This window comes from Typopeltis vanoorti, chromosome 1 (assembly GCF_054136105.1).
Source record: "Typopeltis vanoorti isolate ZY-2024b chromosome 1, IOZ_Tvanoo_1.0, whole genome shotgun sequence".
NCBI lineage: Eukaryota > Metazoa > Arthropoda > Arachnida > Uropygi > Thelyphonidae > Typopeltis > Typopeltis vanoorti.
In genome coordinates, this window is record NC_143549.1 from 117,698,885 (window position 1) to 117,726,530 (window position 27,646).

Sequence of the window (27,646 nt, forward strand, 5' to 3'; positions counted from 1 at the left end):
AAACAAAAAAACTTATTGTTGACTAAACACTGAACCTAAGTTTTTCCTTTTCATGTGATAAACATTACCAAAGTTACTCAAATTCCTTGAATATGAAAATGTTACAGGTGATTTTAATATATAAGTGAATTGCCAAAATAGGCCACTATATAAATATTATTAGCACTCAAAGACATCTCAAAATAGGCCAATTTATAAAACATTTGTCACTAATGAATACAGTTGTATTTTATTGTTACTGCAAAAATATACAGGAATCAATAGTTTTATACATATAATCCAAGCTAGAAATAGTGGAGTTTTAGCAGATAGGAAGTTGCCAGTGAGCCAGTATAATCCAGTTTCCAAAATTCATAAGAACTCCTTTTGCTCATTTCAGATACCATCAACTACAAGAAAGAAATTATAAAAAATATTATTTTGTTAATTCTTTAATTAATATATTCTTTCTACAAATGTAGAAATCTGTGTATTAGTATATTGCAGTTGGAAAGAGGAAAAAAATGTTTTATATACGTATATAAACCAGCTCATTCATATGTACATGTTTTGTAAAATAACAGCTTCTTGGATGATATTGTAGCGCCGCAATCACATGAATTAACATGACATTCTATATAACACTTTACTGGAAGTCAGTTAACTACTCGTATAGACCATTCCATTGTTCCATATTGTATTCATCTGCAGTAGTGTAGCATATACAGTATGTCCTAGCCTATATACTTCCCTGTGTCATTACGTATTAGCAGCTGGTACGAAGTATTTGAAAAAAAAAAATGTTACCCCTCTGCATTATATTACACAATAAGAGAAGAATTGAAGCTTTCTGAATGGCTGATTAAGAACGTTTCCAGTATAATCTTTTTTTTTTTTTTTGATCCATCACTTAAAAAAACAACAATTTGTCCTTATTGCAAACATATAAAGGTTTATTAAAATGAAGAAAAGTTGATAAGAGGGTTTGACTGATGAGTGATAGGAGGGTTATAATAATAATAATAATAATAATAATAATAATAATAATAATAATGGTGAATAATAGTCAATATACCTATGGTATATTGACTAGTAGCAGGAAACAACATGCGTAAGTAAGGAGACTGAATTTCATTTTCTACTTGGGTATAACTACTTTATGCAGTATGTAGTTGAAGCAACAAGTGGAACACAAGTGCTGGCATTAATAATATAACTTTATTTAGTTATAGTAAAAGAAATCAAGATGTCAGCAATTACGAAGAGTTCTCATGCGGTTTTCACGTGGAAAGTGACTAGGCAGATACAAGCGTCAAAGATATCAAAAAGATGTATTGAATTTTGATTTTCATAAATTTAGGAAACAGATTGGTGATGTGAAGTGGATTGATCAATTGAAAGGAAGAGACATCTGCAGTACATGGGACTTGGTCCGAAATCGGTTACTTATAGCAGTGCTGTCGTATTCTTAAGGTTACGAAGATAAATCAACTAGGGATGAAATAATGGAATTATACAGGAGCTTCTGAGAAGGATGATATTATGGAAGAGACATAAAGAACAGGACACCTCTCAGCATGTAAAGTATAAGGCACAGGCTAGGAAGGCAGCTAGGAAAGAGACACTGAAATATGAAAGGAAATTAACTGAAGCAGTAAAGCAGAATTCTGAAGTTATTGTGCTAGCAGAAGAAAAAGTATATATGGTTAGTTGGTCGATTTGAATTTTACTAGAGCAAGGATAGCAAAGATCATACTGCGCTAACCATAGACTAATGATATCGTCATCAAATTCCTGCCATGTACCCTTAAGGGGACAGTATTACATGAAAATTTTACATCATGATTAACTTCCTATCTACAATTTTCCTCCAAATCAGTTTGTTACTTGGCAAACCTCTAACATTATGATCTTATATTTCTATCATCTAAGGCACTTTTTACCGTATCAATCCACCTATATCTTGGTTTTCCTCTAGGTCTTTTTCCTGCAAACCTGGCAGAGAACCCTTGTTTCGCTAATGTTTCCTCTCCCATTCTGTTTAAGTGACCGTACCACCTGAGATTAGCCCTGCTAACACATTCCTGGATACTGACAATGTCAAGTTCTAATGTCCTCGTTTTAATATGATATTGCCATTGATACCGTCTGTTTACACTCCTAATCATTCTCAGGACTTTCATATCTGCGTTCTCTAGTCTTTCGTCAAGTGTTTTACTTCTGACCCATTTCTTAGATCCATAAGTTAAAATTGGTTTTGAACACTGTCTTGTATACAGCTAATTTTGTGTTTTGACTAATTTCTCTTATTCCATATAAATTTATTCAGTTGACTTCCTCCCATACCAGTTTTTGATTCTGTTGTCTATTTACATATGTAACATACCATTTTTACTAAAAATAGTGCCTGAATAGCTGAAATGTTTTTCTTGTTCTGTAGTTCTCCATTCACAATAAAGTTGATATTTTCAATGTTTCTGCCTATTTTTATTGTCTTTGTCTTGTTATTGCTCACCTTCATGCCATATCTATTACAACACTTATTCAATTAAGTCAAGGAATCTTGCAGACTTCTGGCGGATTTATTTAGAAGTATAACATCATTCGCATAAAGCAAAGAGCTGAGATTAACATCTCCAATTTTGATATCAAGTTTAATGCCACTTTCCTTCATAATGTGATCGATATAGATAATGAATAACAGAGGGGGATAATGTACATCCTTGTCTGACACCAGATTTAACATTAAATCATCTTCATGTACTTCCTTCAATTCTAACTGCTGACTTACAACTCAAATAAAGACTAAGTATTGATTGATAAAATGCCCCATTAACACCATATAACTGTAGCGTTTTGAATAGCTTCTCTCTTGGCACCTTGTCATATGCCTTTTCCAGATCTACAAAACTTAAATACAGACCTTTGTTATATTCCCATGTTACATTCTCAACCAGTTGCCGTAAAGCGAAAATGTGATCCTGACACCCTGTATTTGGCCTGAATCCAGCTTGTTATTCACCAAGCTTTTGTTCCACAATCCTTTTCAACCGTTTTTCAAGTGATATCCGGAGAGTTCATCGAAAAGGCAATTAATTGAATGAACAATTCATCGAACGACAATTCGTCGAAAATGAAATTCATAGAAAAACAATTCACCGAAAATTTTAACTTTTCTAAAATGTTGTGATAAAAGTAATCCATTTAGAACAAATACTGAACCGTGCAGAATAAGAAAGCAATGCTAATTTAACAGGGAATAATTATAGAACAATATGGCTTCTTATTGACTTTCTTGTCCGATAACTGTTTCATGTCTGTTCATGGGACTGATTTGCCTGTTTCCGGGGAGGAAAAGCCCAGCCTACGCAGGCTTCATTATTATTATTCTTACTAGTAGTAATATGCGACTTCAATACAGCAATAATTACGGGATGAATTTTATTAATCCCATAATAATCCTATTTGAATTATTATGGGATGAATAAAAGTTTAGCGAATCTGATACAGATTCGCTATTTGAAACTTTACAAGAAAATGGCGGACCGTTCCAGTTTTCAGTTCAGCTATGTCCAAGGCAACAAAGAAATAACGTGTCCAAATTATATATTACAATAACTCTCTGACTTAGCGGAATTAGTAGAAGCTGTCGGTACAAGAATCTGTTGCACGGTCCAGTTTTTGTTCTAAATGAATCACTTTTATGATAAAAGTTTCGAAATGATATTAGCAATTCCGCTTTGGCTGGATCAATTTAACGAAAGTAGTTAAAATTTTCTGTGAATTGTTTTCTCAATGAATTGCATTTTCGACGAATTGTTCGTTCGATGAATTGTCTTTCGATTAACTGTATTTTCTATGAATTTTCATGGATAGATAGATAGATAGAGAGAGAGAGAGAGAGAGAGAGGGAGGAGAGAGAGAGAGAGAGAGAGAGAGAGAGAGAGAGAGAGAGAGAGAGAGAGAGAGAGAGAGAGAAAATATTAATAAATCAGGATGAGAGAATAAAATCTCTCATCCTGAGATTTTATTTAATAAGGTCAAAGCACCTTGTGGCAACTTGTTTAGGTAAAATTCATAAGCTCTGCATTACTTCAACCTTAGCATTGTCAGGTCTGGCTCCCACTGACAACGGTCACTACCTATACCGGTTTCGACCTTTATTGAGGTCTCCTCAATAAAGGTCGAAACCGGTATGGGTAGTGACCATTGCCTTTAATGCATAGCATCATACATCTCCGCAAGGGGATGTGCTTTATATTAAGGGAAAAACACTACGGAAAGTGATCAGAGCTCCACCTTTACCACGAGTTACCTAGCTAAGTGGCACTACCATGAGTTGCCTCAGACTTGCACTACGTGCAGGCGCAAACTTGTCTGTTTGCTCACTTGGGAAATAGGATTAAAAACCAAGTTTATATAAAATTACTTGGTATCTAGTAATATGTATATATATATATATATATATTACTTGGTATATAAATATATAGTCTTAGGTAAACACAGTGATGCTAGTGTGTCTTCGCCCTCCTAAGTGCTACAAGATGGATTTTTATTATTTTTTATACAAAATAAGAGAATTGTATAGGATTGATAAAATTAAATATTACAAGTAAATATAAATAAATTAATATATATATATATGTATATATATATATATATATATATATTAAAGATACCAAGTAATTTTAAACCTGGTTTTACTCCATTTCCCAAGTAAGCAAACAGACTAAAAGTCAAGTTTGCGCCTGCAATTGATGCAAGTCTAACTGATCCCACAGGTAGTGCAGGACCAGGGCAACTTGTGGCAAAGGTGGAACAAGCTCCGATCACTAATCTTAATATTTACCCTTAATGCCAAAACACATCTCCAAGAATGGGATGTATGATGTTTTGTATTAAAGGCAAGGGGCCACGAGTTGCCCTGGTCCTGCACTACCTGTGGGATCAGTTAGACTTGCATCAATTGCAGGCGCAAACTTGACTTTTAGTCTGTTTGCTTACTTGGGAAATGGAGTAAAACCAGGTTTAAAATTACTTGGTATCTTTAACATATTTATACCCAAGGTAAAAATACTTCCTACATATATATATATATATATATTACTTGGTATATAAATATATAGTCTTAGGTAAACACAGTGCTGCTAGTGTGTCTTCGCCCACCTAAGAGTGCTACAAGATGGATTTTTATTATTTTTTATACAAAATAAGAGAATTGTATAGAATTGATAAAATTAAATATTACAAGTAAATATAAATAAATTAATATATATATATATATATATATATATATATATATATATATATATAGAGAGAGAGAGAGAGAGAGAGAGAGAGAGAGAGAAGAATAATTCTGCGCAATATGCAAACCTTTTTGTGACCTGCACATTATTCCACCAAAATCGGAACACACAGTTGGTTGCCAAACACCAAATCTTGAAGATAACTGAACGCAGTCTTTTTGATAATTTTTGGACCAAGCACTAGGTTCATTTTTTTCCCAATTAGTAAATTTGACTTCTGTGTTGTCTATCCAGCCAAAAGTTTCTGAAAAACAGTAATATTTATTATACTTAATAACTGAGAGATTGCACAGGAGAAATACGAAAAACGGAACTAACCATAAAAAGAAAAATAAGGCCTGAACGGAAAGATTTATTATGTCAGTCCCAAAATGTAAAATTTTAAGGATTGATTAAACTTACCGCCATCGTATTTTCGAATTAGTCCAATCCAGAAAGAGGGAGTGTACTTCCATACGTATGGGTGAATTAATTTTTGTATTTCTTCGGAATATATTGTTACCAATTCAGCATCTAAAAAATAAAATTATTTTTATTTTATTTAATTGAGGAAAAGCGATATCATTTTTATCGCTTTTCCTCAAATTCGGTTTTTAGAGAAAGTGAGCCGAATTGAACCAAAGGATCCACACTTAAAAAAAAAAAAAAGGGATATCTCAGATTAGCAGCTCTCATTAACCGCAAAAAGTGAAGTGGAGAATGCGCTTCAATAGATAAGATCAACCTAATTTACGTAGCCACGGTGCAAAACTGGTTCTGGTTAGAGTTTTCAAGACATTCGTACAAATCGACTCAAAATAACCTCTGATTCATTTTCCCTTCTCTATTTATCGTGATAATATAATGTTATAAAGTTAATTTTTAATAACAGTAAACTTTTATGCAAGTTCTGTATGCGTTTCTGTAGAAGTTAAGCCCTAAAGAAAGCATAGTTATTATATGTAGCGGAATATAATTTCCTTTCATATTCTGAAGTTAATCTGCTTTACAAACTATGATACAACTACCAGCATTTTTGCGTTTTATATTCCAAAATGTTAAAAGTTTGAAAATGGTAATAATAAAAAAGCGTTTTCTCTTATTTGCAAATTCCACCTAATTTAAGATGTGCCTATTAATGTTTTTCAGTATACTATTTGTACTCCAGAAATTACTGAAAGAAGTTCAATAATGCTATTTCCTAAGTGAACTTGATGATATCTATGAGGATAAGATCTAATTTTAAAACGTATGATCCATTTTAAATGTTCAATATATTCTCTGGACGTTCCAAAAAGTTAGTTACGGTAGTGAACTATTCTATTTTATATACGGGATCTATTAAAATAATTCCAAGATAGAATTTTCTGTAGAGAAATGAAAGCACATATGATTTGAGTACAAATCGATCCAAATACAACTTTTTTGTTGTACGCATTGATTCCAGAGAATTCTTCATTGTTCAGTGAATGTGTTTTGTTTTCTCTAAGTAAGGCGTGATAATACAGCTGCATTGCGTTTTCGGTGAAGGTTTTCAAGAAGTATATAGATATCCAATGAGTTCCTTACTCCTTGGAAGTAACTATGTTATAATAAATAATAATAAAAAGAATATAGAGAATAATTACTCATATTATCTATATGTATTAAACATTGCATTGAAAAAAAAAAAAAAAGAGATACTTACCCCGCGCGAGACAATAGAACATGGCATCTCCCCACTTCATCTGCTTATTTAGAATGTGATAACAATACTTGTCGCCTATATCAATCCAGTTATTCAAAACCGAAGGACAGGCACCAACAATATCGTTTCTAACTTTCGGAGGCACATCTGTAAAGTCATGCAGTTTTTAAAAGCTTTGTATATTTGATATAAGCTAGTTTGTGAATCGCAAAACTCATATCCAATGAAAGTAACTTGGCTCACTTATTAAATAAATAACTATTAATAATGGTAAAAATATACTAAACAAATTGAATTGCAAGGAACTGGAGGACATTCTAAGCATTTTAAACAAATGCTAAGCCTTTTGACTCTTTAGTTTAATAAATGTTAAGCTTTTCTCTATTTTCTGGGATGACAAACTTTTGGAATATATGAAACTTACATGATACGTAAACTATTATGTCACTTACACAAATTGAAATCCCATTCATTCTTCCAAAGATTATTTTTCATACATCTTTAAACGGGTTAGGTGTTCAAAAACTAGTAAAAGGGCGTTTATTTGTTTATTTATTTTTGTTCATTTATACAAATCACATAATGTCATGGAGTTTGTTCATCAGCCCGCAGAAAATCGTAAGGACAGTTTAAATCACATGCAGAATGCATAAAAGTGTCTGCAATTTCCCCATAAGTCACACATAGAGAAGTGAACAACAAAATAAGCAATTTATTTATTTTCTTTTCATTTGCCAAAATAATAAAAACAAACTCTTGTTAAAAAAATATATAACTGAACGTAAAGCTTAATTTACTGAAATATTTTTTGATATCAGCATGCTGATATTTTTAAAAATAATATTATTTAAATATAGTCACTAAATTAATAAAATATTTTTACATTTTATTTTTTTATATATCTCTTGCACATTACTTTTTGCTCATGTTATTAAAAAAAAAAAATTCTGAATTTCCGAGGTCGCAGAAGACTGCAGATTCCCCACCTCCGCACTATGGTTTTAAGATTTTTAATTTTTAAATAAGTGGCCATTTTCTCCACTTTTTTTTTTTTTTTGCTCGGAATGGAGCGTAAGACATACATAACTAAATTACAGCAAATGATAAGAATCTCCCTAGCTAAGTCGGTTTCGAGGAAGCTCTTTCGTTGGAAAAATCTGGATTCGAATACTTTCTAGGACGCGAAGAATCTTTATTAAGTGATTTTCATTTGAAGGTGAGTTAGCCGATCTCATAGGGAGGTAGCAGGGTTTTTCCTCTCGGTTTTGTTTTGTCCAGCAAAACAAATCAGCCAGAAGAACACACACGCAGTTTATAAACACGGGATTCTATGGGAATAAGGATTAACCACAATATTCTACCGGATCGGATTTTAAAGGCTTGTATGGTTTACGCATAAGTGTAAAAAAACGAAGGAAGGAAGAAGGGACAGCGAATCTGGTTGGCCGAGTAATTAGTGTACCCGCTCTCCAACCAACAGGCTACTGGTTTGAATCCCCCCCCCCCCGATGTTTGTGATTGTCTTTAGGTGAGAGAGGAATTTCATAGTTCGGTGTGCCACCACCGTCTGGTTTATTGAATGCCTGAAGTAGCTTGAAAAGTTCCATGTTTGGTGTTTAGAGTAGGGTTTCTGGACTATGGAAAAATAAATAAATAAATAAGTGAAAAATACAAAACATCTTTAAAATTGATAGAAAAAAAATATTTTTAGCTCGCCCATAATACAAATCTGCTACAGGTTTGCAAATAGCCTTTCGTAGGTGGGAACAACATTATAAAAAAAAAAAAAAAAAACTAATGATGATTTATAGCAGGCCTTGCTTCACTAAAGTCGATATTAACCTTTAAATATCTGAATGCATCTAGCATTACCTCCTTTATATATTTATCTCTATAATTAACTGCCTTTATAAATGTTCATTATAATTCTATTGAAAACGAGTTAACCGATCTCGCAAGGAGGTCGATTAGTTTTTATTTCTGAAACTTTTGGGAGAAAAGATTTTCTCCGGCAAAAACAGATCAGGTGACTGGTGAATACGTCAAATAAACAGGCATACTATACTCATCATGCCCTAGTTGCTCGGGCGCAATTTAAATATTTATCATTCATAGTTAATGATCGTGGGAAGCATTTATTTAAATTACCGTGTCACTGACTGGATTCTTTCCTTCGGTGAACCCTTTTTAATTTAAGCATGATAAAATTCGAACGTGAGGGTTTAAGACTGACTGTTTATTTAAGTGTATAATCTCGGTCAGGATCATTGGCCTCCAGATTATATGTCGATGATAATTTCGTGTATGGTGGCATCTATAGCCCGTCTGTTTTTCTTATATCTTGCAAACGCAGCTGCAGCAACAAGATATCATTCACATTCAACCCAACTTGGGATTCACTAGATATGAACTACTTATGATATGTTCGTATAACATCTTCTAATGTCATTTTCCTTAAATGCACTCGTGAATCTGCCCATCCAGCCCCACATACACACTTTCGATTTTCAGGGAGAGAGAGAGAGAGAGAGAGAGAGAGAGAGAGAGAGAAAGAGAGAGATACTTTCTACCATATCATGAATGGAATGTATAATAAATAATATATACATATCACGCGCGTGTGGTCAGTGTATATATTTAAATATGAATTAAATTATTAAAAATCACCTGTTTACCTTTGGTAAATTTGCAAATGAAAGGATGTTTTTCCTCACACCTGGATACATTCCACTGAGTCTGATTTGTTGTCATTATTGTACATCGTGTAGCTCCTAATACGTATTGGGCTGGTTGATTTTCAGCCCAGTTAGCATAATATACGGGCTGTTTGTCAGTCCAGTGGAAAATTCCGTTTTCCTATATAGAAGGTACAAAATGTCTATGTAAAATGTAACAGACCTTCAGGATTTAATTTATTCAGAACTATTAACTTATTATTGATAGTGAGCGTGGGAACAGTCACTCTGCATTAATATTTAGTCATTGATTTACCTTGTCACTAAGACCAATCCAAGTGTTTGCAGAATCTTGCAGAGCATAAAGAAATGCTTGTTCGAAAGGATCCGTGATGGATACCAAATGTCCACCGTTTGTTTGACAGGCAGTTTCAGCTTTATCCCACGTACTTTTTAGAGAGTTGTATCGATAACAGGAAGAACGATAACTGAAGTCGCTTTTATCAGCACAGGTATTTGTTTCGGGTGGTGGCTTAGGTAATGAGGGATCTGAAATTATATAAAAATGATCATTAAAAATGCTGTTCTTCCATATTTTTTGAAGTTTTCTTAGCTGTTAACATTTTTTTTTATTTGCCTTGACTGAAACATTCAGAAACTAGAAACATTTACTTGGGAATGAATAATTACATGTTTTAACTGTACAGAAAAATAATCGAATATCGAAACAAGTCATGCCATATGTTTTTTCACGATTTTTTTTTACATGTCGCTTCGTAGTAATGAAGATTTTAACTATTATATACTTTGCATTTATTATCAGTAAATAAAGTGGCAATGAACTTCGTCATTTAGAGATTTCGAAAGAATTTTCCTCTTCGGACAAGTCGAACTTGGCTGATCTCTTAGATGGAAGAGAATGATTCTGTTTAGCAATTCTTGTACATGTGAAAAACAAAAGTGAGTGAACATCGCATTTGATACACATGAACACCTCAAATCCTTATGATATAGACCCAACGAGGAATTTACTAAAATTAATTATTACAGCGGTTTCGCTTAAACAGTTGTTACTGTTTAAGCGAAGTGATTTGGATTCAGATTTCTTGTTTCAAAACAATTCGCGTAGGTAAGACTTCATGATTTCTTTGTAAAAATATATATATATTTTTTTGAGCACCTCACTTGATTTTTAAGACAATCAGAAATATTTCTTCACTCAGTTTAACTAAAACGAAATAACCATAAAATGAAAATAAAAACTGAATTAAATTAAAATAAATATTTCTTCTTTATAAAGAAAACAGTCTAAAATAAGACTGAATCTTGAATGATGTCACTCTATGATCAGGGAGTAAATTCACTTTCGGATGGATCGAGAAAGGTTTAGAATGTCAAGCCACGCAATATCGAAAGATTTTCATAGCTTTTTGAAATTATTGTATTAGAAATACAACAAAACGTATTAATACTCTGAGTTTTCACAGAAATTTTATCATACTTCTAGCATTTAATATCGACAAGGAAAAGCAAAGCTATTTTTGTAATGGAGCTTCCCCCTCTACTCAACTTAGGCTAAAATAACCTAAATTAAATACGAATTATCATATTAAAGAAGATATCTTTAATTTAATTTAAAATACCTTTACTTTGACTTAATTTCACAGATAATATACAACCTTGCCTTACTCCTTTTTCTATTGAATTTTAAAAATTTCTCAATAAGATGACTGAGATTTGATCTCTGGTGCCTCTTTCCTGCATGAATCTGGCCTGATCTAAACAGATATCTAATAAACCTATTTGATAACGTGTTACTAATTCTTACTGCACTGTGGTTATTGTTGTAAAGATGACATTAACTGGATAAGATGTTAGCGAAAACAAGAATTAAACATTATTTCCTGTACCACTCTCCAATTTACGAAGTCGAAGGCTCTAGTGTAGTCAATAAAGCAAAAATATGCAGGGCTATTGAATTTTCAAAATTTCTCAATAAGATGACTGAGATTTGAGATTCGATCTCTGGTGCCTCTTTCCTACATGAATCTGACCTGTTATAAACAAATATGAGCACTTGAAGGTGATTATTAATTCTATCATTGATAACATAGAGCATGATTTTACTTGGTTTGAAATACACAAGCAGGTATGACAAAAATTGTCTTCATCCAATTCATTGGCCAGACGTCAATATCCCAAATTTGAATGCATAATCTCAGCATTATTTTTATTATCTCGGTATAAATTCCATCATTACATAGTGTTTTTCCAGTTTTCATATTTTTGATAGCGAATTCCACCTCTCTGAGATTGTGAGGTTAATTTTCCCATGTTCAAACATTCATCATCTAATATATTTTAATTTTTGGGTAGGTCCTCACAGCATTCTTTACATCTCTGTAAAATTTCATTTTTTTTATTTGCTTTGATTCTCTTAGAGTGCTTTGATTTTTGGTACCTCTTTGTTTCATCACCGTTTGCATGGGACTCATTTACTCATGTATTTTCTTGATGCTTGTTTCTTTATCCTTCCTAAAAGATCTCTCTATTCATTTACTGAATTCTTTGTAATATTTTCTATTGCGCTTTCGTTCGTAATTCCCTGTATTTAATTTCTTTCCTGAGGTTAGCCATATCAGATGTTTCTCTTAAAAGAATCTTATTAATTTTATTTCCATTTATTTTTTACAGCACAATGATTTGCTCTTTCAATCAAGGTCTGGCTCCATAATTCATCTGACTTGGCATCATCTGCATGTTGTACAACCTCAAGGAATCTTTCTTTGCTTATATGCTTCAGGGATTCTGGTAAAAACCATATCTGTTTACAGTTTCGTTCTATATGGTTTTTAAACGAATCCTAATATCAGCATTCAGCAGTTGGTGATATGATCTACAATCTGTTCCGAGATAAGTTTTCCATCTGTTTCTAATCATCTAAACTATTTGTTTCAAAATCCATCTCTAGCGGACCTCGAAGTAAGTTTTATTTTTTTGAAAAAAATGTCTTCACGCGGAGACAGTTCATTCTCAATGTTAAAATCTATTCGCATTTTTATCTCTCTCTCTCATTTCTAACTCCAAATCGATATCACGCACACACTCTCGGTTCTAGATAAATATTTCTATTCTCAATAATCGGCTTATCATCTTCAACCCCTCTTAATTATATACCAACTCAGCTCAGATCAGGTTCTGTACCAAGTGTCTCGTCATCCTCACCTTCAAAAAATACACAAGCAGTTATGTCAACTTAATAATTCTCTCATATAATGATTCCTATTTCATTTCGATCTTTTCTTAACTTAAATTAGATAGAGGGGCAGCTCTATTACCAAAATAGCATTGCTTTTCTTCGTTGATACAAACAAAATGTACAATATAATAACAGAAAAGAACTTTAAGACGAAATTTCACATGCTTAGTTTTATGTATTTTTCATGTTATATGTTTTTTTGTATTTCTGCTGATGAACTATTCACTTTCACTAATTTTAATAATTATAGTAATAATTGAAAGGACAAAAATATAAATAAATAATCTTATATCGCAATTTAAAGGCAAACTCTGTTCGTTTCTTTCATTGGTTCTGTATTTTTTTAAATTTTATTCGCCATGGAGTAAGGGAAGAGAGGAGAGTTCTCTTCTGATAGTGTGATATCATTCAAGAATGGTCCTGAAATTATGAAAACTTTTGATTTCAAAACTGAAAATATGATGTTTTTCTACTCACCTGGATTTGTCTGGCATATGTAACCCATTTTATCGGTGCACGTTTCTAACATCCATTGACCAGCAGAGAGACTGTCGGCATTTAAATATCCACAGTTTTTCTAGAGTGAAAAATATATTATTTGGGATCATTTACTGTATATATCTCAGAAGATTGCTTTTCAAAACATTCTGTTGTTTTTAATGGGGCAGAATTCTTCAACCATTTAACATTATTTTTTCTTTAATTTCTTGAAGTTAAGATGATCATATACAAATATGAAGCAGGCAAAAATTGAAGCATGATATAATAGGAAAAACTGTATCAATTAGTTTACATTAAATTAAATTAAACCCGTACTTCGATCTTTGCACGAAAATGACAAGAAAAGACTCATTGAAGAGCTGCTAGTACTTTTTTATAATCATTATGATAGTCATTCTTAATAAGAATATTTTTTTCGGATTTTTTATATTCAAACTTTACTATTGAAGATAAATTTTGAAATTATTCAGAAGAGTGTTGAATAAAATTGGACTTACCCAAGCTAAAAATTCTCCGTAGGGATGTCCTGGAGCCCAATATTCAAAGTCTTTCTGAGTGTTATCTGTCCAAGCATATTCCCTTGCTGTAGCTTCTAACTTGAACAGACCAATCCAAGAATTAAACTGGTGGAAAGTCATGTGACTGGTCAAGAACACTTCAGAAAGGAAAAAAAAAACTTTGTAATCAAGTTGTATAGTTTCTTCTAAAATATGAAACCCTATTAGGGTGTTATATTACAGTAAGGGGTAAACAGATAAAAATTTTAAATCAATTCTTGATTTAAAAGAATTATCCTAATGAGAAACTGTGTACGTGTTCATATTTTAAAAATTTGAACACTTTCTTTTAAACCAAATTAATATTATTCCCTCTAGTGTAAAGTAGGAATGTAACATTAAACATTTTAAATGGCTGCATTTAACTTTCCGGACGTCATTTTCTGGTTGAAAAAATCCAACGTTTTGTGCAAGGTGTGTATGTTGTTCAGCACGATCACATGATTACATAACACGTAACAGAGAATCTCTAATAATGGTCTGTAAATAAATAAAAAAAAGGAATAAAGATATATATGGAGAATTAGGCATTATTAAGAAGACGCAAAATAGGAACAACATAAGTAGGTTTTGTTAGCATTGAAGTTAATGAGTGTCATCCCACTAAAGAATGACCAGGAGAATTATGTTTAAGGCACTGGTTATGGGAAATCAAGTTCTGAATATCTGAGCACTTCAAAGTTTGGGAAACGACGTGGAAGTATTGGAGTTTATTCTAATTATTATTATTATTATTATTATTATTATTCCTGATACCTCCAAGGAGTCCGAAGACTCATCACGGGAGGACATCTACAACTGTCTCTACACCTAACCGCTACTACGAATCATCTCCATCAACGCCATCTACCGCCCACCTCCAACACCACCACAACTAGTAATTTTTGTCTGTAAATTGCGTGTGTTCTGAAGGGCCGATTTGTATGTATGCGGGATGAAAAACCCGAGTTTCCGGGAGAAAAAACCCTGCTACCTCCGTATGAGATCGGCTAACTTAACAGCAAAACTTTTTGAAATCTGTGAAAGAAAGCTATTCATGTGTAGGAGAAAGAAAAGTAAGGTAAATACTGTCAATTACGTGTAGGATAAAAAAGAATTAAAGTGAATACTGTGCTCTGGGGGGAGGGGGTCTCGGGCATTTGCAAAGAATGAAAAAAGAAAGTTCACCATCCCGACACACAGTGAATGATAAGAAGAAACTGACCACTTAATGACAAATGTGGAAGGTATACGCTCCATGACAGAACAAATAAACTCATAAATGTCTAGAATGACACCATGGGTTTTGCTAAACCTTCCCACATGTTATACGTGGTGGTTGATATTATTCGTGACATCAGCTGTGGAAAGAAAATGGTGGAATCCATATTAGTGCTCACTAATTAATTCGCCAGTTTCCGGTGGATCAGTAATTAATCAGTGACTAAACGTTGACCGTCGATGATTCTTTTCATTATTTTTGCTATATTTGATGTAGAGTACGTCTTGAATGAGTGGTTTATGTTAGGCTTAAATCATTTAATTCAGCAAATCTACAGACACAGCTTAAGGATTAAATGAGTTCGTATTTTGTATAGAGCTAGTAGGACGCTAAGTAAAGAACTGCTTGGCGTCAGCGTCAACGGGCTGCTGCGGAACACGAGCAGGACTATCAATCATGACAATCAACAGCACAAAATTTATTGATGTAAGAAACACCGTGAGTGGTACGTATGGTGCGGTGTTTATGATGTGGATAACGGATTACATTTACGCTTTTTGCTGAATAGACCTAGAGAATTTTTTATGCCCGAGTGCCCTGTTATAACTGTGAAGTTTGATGGACGGGTTGTAATAGTATCGAGCCATTTGTTTTCATGTGAACGACATTTAGTTGAAGTGTCTGGAAGAACAAAGGCAAACCAAGAGCGACACACACAGACACACACATTTAATTTATGTTTGTTTTGAAGTAATTCAGCACTGATTATTAAACAAATCGCTAATCGATGGTAATGATTTAATTATTAATAAAATATTATTCCCAGAAACTAACATCCAGAGCGCATTTCGATTCATTGGAAAAACTTAGAGAAACTTAGTACCTCAACAAAGTGGTTAAACAGTTGTGTCATAGGTAAGGCATCACTGAGGTACAATGAATATGATAAGGACAATATTAAAACAACACTTTTTTTTCTAAAGAAATTGGTTGGTTGGTCATGATTATAGCCTTTCGGATGTTTAGGAACAGCCATATATACGTCACTATCTAGGGAAATGACTATGAGCAAGGTGGTTTTCTGTTGCCTTCCTTGCCTTACTATATCCCATGACTGTATCCTCTGTGTTCAAGGGGCGGGTTTGCCCGCTTGCACGATGAAAAACTCCAGATAAACTGGCAGAAAAAACCCTATTGTGCACGCCCAAAACCGGCTAACTTGGATATGGCTGATGAAAATCCTTAAGCTCCTCACGTCGTCGAAGGGAAGTGAACTTCTTCCCCAGACATATGGTCGCGAATCGCATAGCCACTAGGCTAACCGCGCAGACCTAAAGAAATTAAAGACGATTATATACTTACAGTTTGCATCATCAAAAGTATTGAGGTGTTCACAGAGAACCGCCAAATATTCAGTCGCTGGCAGTTTAATATTTAGCGCTTCTCCCTCTTCCATTTCACTCGTTATTTTAATACTCAAAATTTTTAGCAACTTATTACAAATTTTTAATCCAATCGGAATTAGCAATATCACAAACCACTATGCCAAACAGGGACTATAGTAACTTGTCCGTAGCATTAAAACTTACTTTGTTCATCCATGCTATGGATCGATATCAACTCATGACCAGGTCCAAATGATCGACAAGCATGGTACGCAGCTGACCAGTTCTTTTTGTCTTCTTCTAGACTTCCGAAATATCGTATGCATTTGTTTCCTATGAAGAAAACATTTAAAAAATGATAAACTAAAAATATAACACCGTAAAAGACGGAAAAATAGTTTTTGGTTAAGATTTAACTCGGTCACTAATCCCTAAGTTTAACGTATTATTATTTTATTTAGTATATCAGGAGTTGAAACGTTTTAGCCGGACAGCAAAGATTTCTTTAGTCTAAATGGCTTGTCAATATCTATACACTTATCTTAACACTTATTCTCAGAATTTATGCAGTGACATTTTATCATTTAGGTTTTTTTAGACAAAGCACCTTTCAATTTCATTTACTACAAGAATGCTTATTTACAGAATACAACTGTAATTTATATCTTGGAGTTACCTGAATTCATATCAATGCAAAACAATGATTGCAATTTATTCAAACTCCAATACTCGACAATGATATACGTTTGGTGTATTAAAATGACATCTGTGTGATATATCGTTAAGCTTCGTTGGAAGTGTTTTAGACAAGAAAATCCAATCTTCTTCAAGAAGCAGAAAACTGCCGAGAGCATTCAAGCAGTAATCTAGAGAGCAGTTCCTTATCTGTTTTGATAAAGGCTGCAGATTAATCAAAACTTTCAATGTTAGAATTAGGTAAAAATTATTCATAGAAAATTAGTTTTTTTTTTTTTAATTAGAGAAGGGTCTTCTAGGAATCATGTTTATTTCATATTTACATGAGTTTGGAAATGTATTAATTACTTGAATTTGTTAATTTAACGAAGTTAACTAAGCGTAAATTATATCAAAATAAGCGTAAAGACAAATATTATGATAATTTTCTTCATCAACAGATAGAATAATAATGGTTTCTTAATAACCCAACAAAGTTCTGTAATATTGATCAGTATGAAGGCGCTCAACTATTAAATACATAACTTTGTAATATTTTCACTACCACTTATAATATATTGTCCTCATTTATCCAGGGAGGACTGTATTGGTTGAAAAAAAAAGAGTATGAGAGCATGAAGAAGTCTATGCCAAAAAACAGAGGTAGTATAAATAAAGGAAGATGAAAAAGTGAAGACAGTTCGATATTCTTGGAGTTTAACTGTGTGCCAATTTGGCTGCTTGTGTGCGTATACGAAAGTATCTATAAAAAGGTATAATCAGGAAACATAACGCCTAGGAACTCCTAGACGTTCCTAGGATTAGGAACTCCTAAGGAGTTTTGGGTGCAGCACTCCAAATGTGAGAACAATATTATAAATTCGGTCGAATTCGGGATTTATAATATATTTTACTAGTCATGCAGGAGAGACGTAGTGTTTGGGAGGAAAAAGCATATAGAGTTTCTTGGAGTAGGATGACCTAGATGTGAAAGTTAGCCCAAGAAGAGACAACTGTTCTTGAATGGAAATCGGAACAATTGCAATTTTCTGAAGGGCGATAAGACATGAATGCATTTTAATATCATTGCGATTCACTAGATTATCTTCACCCTATGTGAGAATGGTGAGTAGATCAGTTAAAATATTTTGGAAGTTTGAAGCTTGAATCATTTGAACATGACAAGGTTACTCAAATGAAGGAGAGGAATGGAAAGTATTGTCATCAGCAAAATAGGAATTGAAGTTAGAAACAGAGAGAAGATCATTGATGTATAGGAGGTGCAGCATACAGAACTTAAAGATTCTGTACACTCTTCTATCTCCCAGATATTGGTATATATGCTGACGACTAGAGAAGAAGGTAGCAATTCTGGAATACAAATGGAGTGATGCTATCTGGACCAGAATACTTATTTGTATAAATACTAATGAAGTTTTTCTGATGTCCGTCTGGCTAAGGATTAGAGGGGACATGCTATAATCAGTTCGCTGTATTGCATGAGGTGATTTTCCTTGGTCATATCTACAAGTGGAGGTATAGACTGATCACAGGCGGTCTGCTTTATCATTGGATGATTTTAAATGGTACCATCAAGATGTGAGAGAAAGGTAGAAACAATTTCAGAAGTTGCATTCAACAGCCTTAGCATTTGAATGGAACAGTTTACATGTCGCGGGTCGAATCAGAGAGTGCGTGAAGATAAAAGTTATTCATCTGGCCATGCGCATGAAGTGAGCATAGCCAGATGAATGGGGATGACATATAAAATATAAAAGTTGCTATGGGTAGATGAATGGGGATTAAAGATAAACGTCGTTGTGAGCAGATGAATGGTCTCAACGGGACGGCGCTGACATTCCCCATTCTGACATTGCCCATGGTACCAACGGCGCTAAAAAAATTGTTGTGGGGGTCCCGCTGAGACCCCCCAGATGAATGAGGGTCTCAGCAGGACGGCGCTGATATACCCATTCATTTGCCCACAGCATATCGGAAACTGATACCTTTTTGTTTAATAAAAATTAAAACTTTGTTCAGTGATGATGCACTTTTAATCGTTTACTTCCAACTTAGAATGTTATAAAAGGCACAGATTTTCCAAAATGTTGGTAATATCCACATACATTAAAAAAATACATAACGTAGTGGTCCTTAGGCATTTTGCTGGTCCTTGGGCTTAGAAAGGTTGAGAAACTGATCTACATAATAGATCATTATCGTTTAATTTGCTCTCACATTTGTTATTCATTCCAACATTACTTATTCCATTAACTATAATAATACCGAATAGTATACTACACGAGTTGATCTCGCTTCTACTATTTCACATAAGTATGGTCTTTTACATTATTTTTAAAGTGTTTCATATGCAACGGTATTTTTATATACTACTTTAAGGAACTAAATTGGACTTAATATTACACTTCCTAGTTATGTAATAAGTCTATTCCCTTATTGAACATTAATATATCATCACATTATCATATTAATATTGCTATTAATCTTTTACATATTTAAACAACAATGTTCACAACGTTACACCATATGACAAGAATATATTATTACTCTATAAAGCTTAAATTACCAAACTGATACCAGTCTTCCGGACAGTTTCCCTCAGGTGGTGGGACTGGAGTTATCGGAGGTATTGGGGTTGGATCGGAAGTACCATTTCTTTTACAGATGGGTGAAAGGGACCTTCCACAATGCTCCACTTTCCATTTCCCTAAATGGGGGATAGCAGGAGAGAGTTATACGGAATAGAACAAATTTACATAGAATATATTTATTTACTGAAGAAATATACCAATAATAAACTTGAAACTATATATATATATTTTTTTTTTAAGTGCTGTAATTATATAATTTGTGTAATTCACTAAAACATTAACTTGTATAGGTCACTAATAGCAAAGTCACATGCACAAGAAGTTATTAAACCTATAACACTAAAGTGAGAAGTAAGATAGAGGTTAACAACACGGAAGACATTTATACAGAGCTTATTATTTTAATTATGTTGAAAGCCATGTAAATCCTATTTATATGAAGACGATTAATTATGATAATTTTATCTTGTAGTGAGCAGTAGTTCAAGATAAATATTCAATCCCTTTGGAAGTCATTATTTCTAAATTACATATTAAGTAATTTGTATGTATAAGTACTCGTATATACTTATAAAATTAATAAATAATTTTGTATAATAATTAAGCAAACTATTTACATTCTGAACACACAAAGAAATCAGCAATCACCTGCATCTAATTTGGTCTCTAAATTTCCAGTGGCTAAATGCATTTTTTCTAATATGCATTTTATCTTTTGATAAGAAATTCGGCAGCAATAGTACATGTCGAAAATTCCTAAAAAATCAGCTTTCGTGAAGTCTTCCGTAACTTGCACGTATTTGTAGGCGAACTGAAAGATTTAGCGCACACTTTCCAGACATTTTTCCAAAAGACAGAACTATGACAGTTAACAAAGTTAAGAGACTAATATGACGCATAGCAATCAGCGATGGCTTCACATGAGTTTGAGATCCTCGAGTTAGAAGTACAGGCTACATAAAATGCAATAGTGATACAAGCAGTTGCACGCGTGCATACGAAATCAATATTAGCAGATATAAACATAGGGAGTGTTATACAAAATGTAACATTACATGCATAATAAAAATTGCCTTTTAAAATAATTTTCTGTTTTGGTCACCATAAAGTGATTGAGGTCTCAATTTGGAAGTCACTAAATTTAAAATACGGATGGAAAACTGTTGCTAATTCATAAAACTTTGCAAACAGTTTATAATCAATTTGACTTGAAGAAAAAAAATTTAAGAATTATATTATAAAAAGAACTTATAGCATTCACACTACAATCGAGAGAAAAGCGAAAATAAAGATGTGCGGACAAAATTTGTCGCTATATAAAAATAACTTACATTGTGCAGAAGTGATGGAGTTAACGTTGCCCGAGTATTTATGTATTTATTTCTGTAAGAACTTGGAATTAATTTCAAAATAATTTGTTTATTTATTTTTAGATCCTAGGCACAGGCAAGTAAAGTTTTAAACTCCACGAACTCGAGTGTGCTTAACCTCACAACTCAAGAAAATCCATTTTAGAACTTACACTATTTCTGTAAATAATATATAGTGTTATGCTAGGGACCACGAGATGGCGGCAGTTGTCTGCTGTACTCTCCTCCCGGATACTTCTGAAATCACTGATGACTGAAGATTAGTTTTTCACTAGTAATTAAAAAGTTAGGTTTAAACAGCCTTGTCTACTTGTTTCGAGAACAAAAAGCATTAGAGGATTTTATTTCATTTTATTTTAATACATTCAAATAAAATAAATCCTTTAATAAATATGCTAATGGTTTTTATTTCGTACAGGAAGTAGGCGAGGCCGATTTTAGCCCTATCTTGATTTTGGTGGAGAGGGGGGAAAGTTAATTTCCACCAGCAGCCAATCAAAGAGAGCTGGCCTAAGACTGCCATTAATTATAAATGGCATCCGGCGATAAAAGAAAATAAATCATCTATAGCCTTTTATTTTCGAAAGGAAGTAGATGTAGCTTCTCCAAATCGGACTATTTTGAATACTAATTGCCAGCCGACCTCCATCCTTCAAGCATTGATAGCAAGCCCGAACTATCAATTAATGAAAGTTTTCAGTAGAGAGAGAGAGAGAGAGAGAGAGAGAGAGAGAGAGAGAGAGAGAGAGAGAGAGAGAGAGAGAGAATTTCCACCCTTTTAATATATAAAATGTCTATTATATTGTATATTGAGTAACCAAAAAAGTGTAGGGAGGGAACGTAAGCAATATAGAAATTTCATTCCTCTAATTTTTAATCTACTTTATAAATGGAACAAAATTTACTTCGTCTGATTCCAAGACGAATTATTAACTGCACAGCTTTTATCTTTTATTTTTAACCTTCTAGTCAAAATTAAAATGAATAGAAGTAATTCTATAAAGGAATCGAACAGAATAAAGGCAGTGAGAAGGCATGTATCGGATTCCGCATTGAAATCAGCACCACATACTTTTTTTAGTAAACAGGTCAATGAAACCAATGATCTCGTGTTTGATATTAGTGCATAAGGCCAATATACAATTACGAAAGTGTTGTTAAAAACTTTCTCAGAACATCTGATAAACCTGATGGTTTTGATTATGGAAAAGCCTTACAAGGGTGAAATATTGTTTCACATATTTCACAAAATATCCTTTCATTTTATATTTCTAAAAATGACAATTTATTAAAAATAATTCTATGGTTTATGATTTATGCATTTCTTATTTAATTGAAGAATAATCAGGAATACAGAGATAAAGATTTAGAAAATAGATGGTCGTACCTGTGGACTTTTCGTAAATAAAGCATTTCTCTTTATCCAGTTGAACGGGGCTGTCATAATTCCTAAAGTCTGCTGGTGATCCATCTGACCACTTCAGCGCATTAAGTCCTATCCACTGCTTCTCTAGAAAGGAAGCTGTTGTACGCAACTGAAAAATAAATAAATAAATAAATAAATAAAAAAAGTTTAAGTGGACCATCTTTACAAAGTAAGGTAAGAATTAATTTGGAAGTCAATAAATCATAAATAATTATAAAAGCGTAATTGGTCAAATTACGCTTTTATAATTCAAAAGAAAAATTAATGGATAGCAATAATTTTGTCGAATTCACCAGATGTTATAGAGACTCCTACAGACTCGTGTTTCTAAACTTCCTCTATTCCTTAAACTGATAATATATTGGAATTCGACAAAATTACTATTATCCATGCATCCCTATCCTTCTCTCACTTTTGGTTTCTCATGCTGAGCATAATGAGCTGTTGTTGAACTAATATGCATTGCTTGTATTTTCTCTATTATGTAGAAGGTGATTTCCTACTCCTCTCATAAATTTTAAAGACTTCTCTCATAAATTTTACACTTCAACACGAACGAATAGGTCCCAATAAATATCGGTTCAGAACCATGCATTTCTTGATAGTTCTGTGAAAGCAATGCAAATAGAAGGCAAAATATCAGAAAAAGCACGAGCCACATAAATACCTTGATAATTAGCAAAAGGAACACTGTATAGTGAATGTACTGCCTCACACTAGATGTTCAAAATGACCTCTGTTTTCAGCTGTTGGGCCTGAAAAGTTGCTGGGTAGTGTCTCATGGCTGATATAACGTGCGGAACTCACGTTCAACACGTTCCTGCTGTACACATAGTTTCAAATGACCCACAAATTCAACTCCACAGGATTTAGGTTAGGTGACAGAGAAGGCCATGTAAATATTCCACCTTAACCAAACTTATCTTTCAGGAAAGCTTTGATCAAGATATCCTTGCACCTCACAACTGAAATGTGGTGGAGCTCTGTCATGCATGGACTGCATGTTTCTCCTCCGTTTCCAGAGAACATCATCGAGCATATCAGGGAAGATGTTTTCTACCAGATTTTACAATTGCTCAGGATGCATAGTCCAAACAGGCTTAAAAATCCTGTAAGCCTGTTTGGCAAGTCATACATCCCCTTGATCTATCTCCAGAGATACATTAATGGAGAATTGCAGCTGATCTCTTGAATAAATAAGTACAGTATATGTGGATTTTCATTGATCTGTACGTGGTTGTTGTGATAAGTGAAAGAAGTCATATCAGGTGAATTTAACATTATCTCATCCGTGAAAAGCACACAAGAGAGAAATCGTTGATCTCTCGTATATTGTTGTAGAAATAATTGACAAAACAGCAATCGATGGTTATGATCGTTTAAAAGTGCTTGTATCTGCTGGAGATAGTGTGGAGTAAGCCGATTTTTGTGAACCCTCAATATAACTATTTGGAAGACATCCTCTTCACCAGTAATCTGCAATGTGTTTTTTACAATTCCTGGTATCCTAATGGTTCTTCCTCTCAAAACTCAAGAAAATCGACGTGGAAGTTGCTTCACTGAATGCCAATGAAATCACTAACAGCCTTATGTCGGCTATCAGTGAGTGCAAAGGGTAGAGATTGGCAACCTCTCTTAAAAAGATGCTTGTTAAGGCGTTAAAATTCTTCATCTATCTTTTCTGAGCAACAAAAGGCTTTAGACGGTTAAGACGTTAGAAGTTCACACACACACACACACACACACACACACACACACACACACACACACACACACACACACACACACACACACACACACACACACACACACACACACACACACACACACACACACACACACACACACACACACACACACACACACACACACACACACACAAATATAAACTATAAAGAATGCATTGGACTGGATTAGATTTCATTTTAACGACAACGCATAACGATTGATTTGTACGATGTTTTCTGATTTTATTAATGCATAACTGTTGCCGAAGCCGAAGATATTGGCAGAAGAAGATGAAGTGTTTTTGGAAAGCTAACATCATAAAATGACATACCTTTCTCTGAATAAAATCATTTTCTTCTTCTGAATGAATGGATGCTAAATATGCTCCCTGGGACCGACACCAGTTTTCAGCATCATGCCATGGAAGTTTGAGTTCGTAGGAGTAAGAAAACTTGTAATAGTAGCCATCAAAATAGTCCCACTCACGAGCATAGGATTCAGATTGGATGGTAATTTGTACTGCAAAAATAAGATGAGTCCTTAATCAATATAATATAATATAATTATAGGGGTAAGGAAGTTAAATTGCAGATTAAGCCATAACGTTTAAATGCTGCGTATGCAAATAATTCTTCATATGATAATTTTGGCATTCAATATTCTTTCAATAATTAAATCTATAATATTAAATCACTTTAATTTAATACTTAACTAATATTTAATAAATCACAAAAGACTAATATTAAATATTGAACATTTTCATTCAGTTCAATGTATTCAAATTACTTAGGGTATTTATTAATATTCTAATTTATTAATATTTAAATAATAATTATTTTTCTTAAATATTAATAATTTAACTGAATATTTTAAATAAGTAAAACAATATTAAATATAACTAGGAAGTCGATGAGATTGCGGAGAACTCCTCATTTGATTTACAAAAAAATTCAGCAAACATAAAATAATTAAGTAATATGTTTCTTTATTGGTAAAAATTGTGTTAATAAATTATTGTAGAAAATAATAAAATGACGACCATTGTCATCTTTTTATTATTGTCATTGTCATTTCTCTGCCTTTAGCTGTGCGATTTCTTATACAATGTAACCTAAAATATTCTTTTTGTAAGGTAAACGTAAATGTTTTAAATCGGAATTAACTGTTGTAGCTGTTAGTGTTGAATTATTAACTGAAATTTGTTATGCAATTAACTAAATGAAAATAAAAAAAAAAGCTCAAGCATTATTAAGAAATCGCTCAGATATGTAAGTGTGTTATTTTGAAGATGCATGTTCATCTCTACTTGATCTACCAGATAATCAGGAATATCAAACATTCTATCGAGAGGTGACCTTTAAAATATACACTTCTAATCTTGATCCCCCCCCCAACCCCAGAAGGCATTGAATTATGTCGCTATCATGAGGAGTCTTGAAGCAACCGAAGTATGGAGGAAAAAAAACTTTCCTTCCCTTCACTTGTTGGCATCAAGGAGTCGAAATTAAACATGCAACTAACATAGAGGTGCGCATATTTAAATACTGGGGAGGAAGGAAGAACGTTTCGAGTACTAAAAAACTGATTCGGAGTTCCCTCTACGTATTATAGGAATACGAAATAACACGAGGAACAACATACACTTGAAAGATGCCAACGTTTTCTCGTCGTGAACGAGAAATCTGCTAATTTTATGCTGATAACAGACCTATTTATTACCAGAATAAAAATCCTTATATACAATTATGCATTCCCGAGTAAATCTGTATCACACGAGCACAAGTAGTAATGCATCAAATGACGTCTATCCAAGACAAGATGAACTAACGTTGCCACTGCTTCTGCTCAAGTGAAAACGAAGATTTCAGTGATATTTATGCAAATTCTATACTTCTGGCAGACGAAAAAGGAATCTTTTGATATTTTCATGGTTTATGATAAATTTAGTTTAATCCTTTATCCAAGTGTGAGCAAACAAAGTTTGCGCCTGAAAATATCTTCAGGACTGAGGTAAGGTAATACAACACCGGGCAACTCGCAGCAAAGGTGGATCAAGTTCCCAACTCCTTGTCTCAGTATCTTCCATAATGCACAGCACATCACCTTGCGGACATGTATACTGCTATGCATTAAGGGAATGGCCACTACCCATACCGGTTTCGACCTTTATTGTGGTCTCATCAGTGGGAACCAGGCCCAGAGTGGAGATAATAAGACAGAAGCAATAGGAGAGGTCATCCTTACCTATAGGAGTTGCCAAAAGGTGTGCCAACTTATTATTAAATTATTCTAGATTTAGAGAAAGCTCTTGAAAGTTTATTTTTCACTTGGTTAGACTATAATAAATTTAGTTTAATCCTTTATCCAAGTATGTCTAAAGAATTGAACTTGGATAAAGTGATACTTTATCCAAGTATCAGGCGCAAACTTTGTTTGCTCAACTTGGATAAAGGATTAAAATAAATTTATTATAGTCTAACCAAGTGAAAAATAAACTTTTCAAACATCTTTCATGGTTTAAATTTACAAGATTGCTTACCAAATTAAAGGGTTACTTTTATTTAAAGCTGAAACACACATTGTAAATTGGATAACAACCTCCTGATCACCCAAGCTAACCTAAGAGTTGCTAAAGAATCTAAACATTTGAAATAAAATCAGACAAAAAAAAAAGACATGTGAATTGCCTCCATACTATGTGTGCAGTTCATTTTTGAAATTTCATCAACGAAAGATAAGCTGAGATTATTATTAATTTTATATATATATATATTTTTTTCATTTATGCTTGCTCTCAAACTACACACTAAGCTAGAAACTGTAAGCTGAATTTTATAAATATGTGAGTTGGTATTTTTGTTGTTAAGAAGCAAACACTCATTAATATTTAGTTACCCAAGAGCTGAAGTAATAGACTTATTTTGGAATCTTTCAAAGTGCAAAATATAGGAGATATTCGCAGCCAATTATGTCGTATTATATCATGTAGTATTTTATCTTTTGCTCTTATGGTGTTAGAAGCGGAATACAAGTTATTTTATGCGTTTTATGCATGTTTTTTTTTCTTTCAAAGAATAACCTGCATAAAAAAATTTAAAAAACATGTAATACGAACTTCGAAATTCTAAAAAAAAAAAGATAACTTACCTAGACACAAAGTGATTATCAAGACAACTAAATAAGTTATATTTCTCATTTCTCCGAACATCTTTCTAAGTAAGCTCACCTGGAGAGGAGACTGGACAGCTGAGCCACTGTTTAAGTAATATCTTAGCAGGTGTCGAAATTCCTAGAGAAAAACAAGCT

General features: G+C 33.3%; 2 protein-coding genes across 2 annotated transcripts in view; one reads left to right on the forward strand and one right to left on the reverse strand.

The window, feature by feature from the left end:
* Positions 1-202: 202 nt before the first annotated feature.
* LOC150110344 (macrophage mannose receptor 1-like) lies at positions 203-27,616 on the reverse strand. Its single transcript, XM_090393113.1, has 13 exons — positions 27,488-27,616; positions 24,672-24,859; positions 22,574-22,721; positions 19,792-19,932; positions 16,734-16,862; positions 13,884-14,041; positions 13,363-13,462; positions 9,943-10,175; positions 9,627-9,807; positions 6,952-7,098; positions 5,688-5,798; positions 5,353-5,529; positions 203-389 (listed from the first exon to the last, which is right to left on the reverse strand). The coding sequence occupies exons 1-13, from the start codon at positions 27,546-27,548 to the stop codon at positions 376-378; spliced, it is 1,788 nt and encodes a 595-aa protein (XP_090249239.1). The 5' UTR covers positions 27,549-27,616; the 3' UTR covers positions 203-375.
* LOC150110345 (uncharacterized) overlaps positions 26,510-27,646 on the forward strand; it is a 51,934-nt gene continuing 50,797 nt past the window's right edge. Inside the window, exon 1 of the mRNA XM_090393140.1 lies at positions 26,510-26,603. The gene's annotated coding sequence lies outside the window, so the exon portion shown is untranslated. The remainder of the gene's footprint in view (positions 26,604-27,646) is intronic.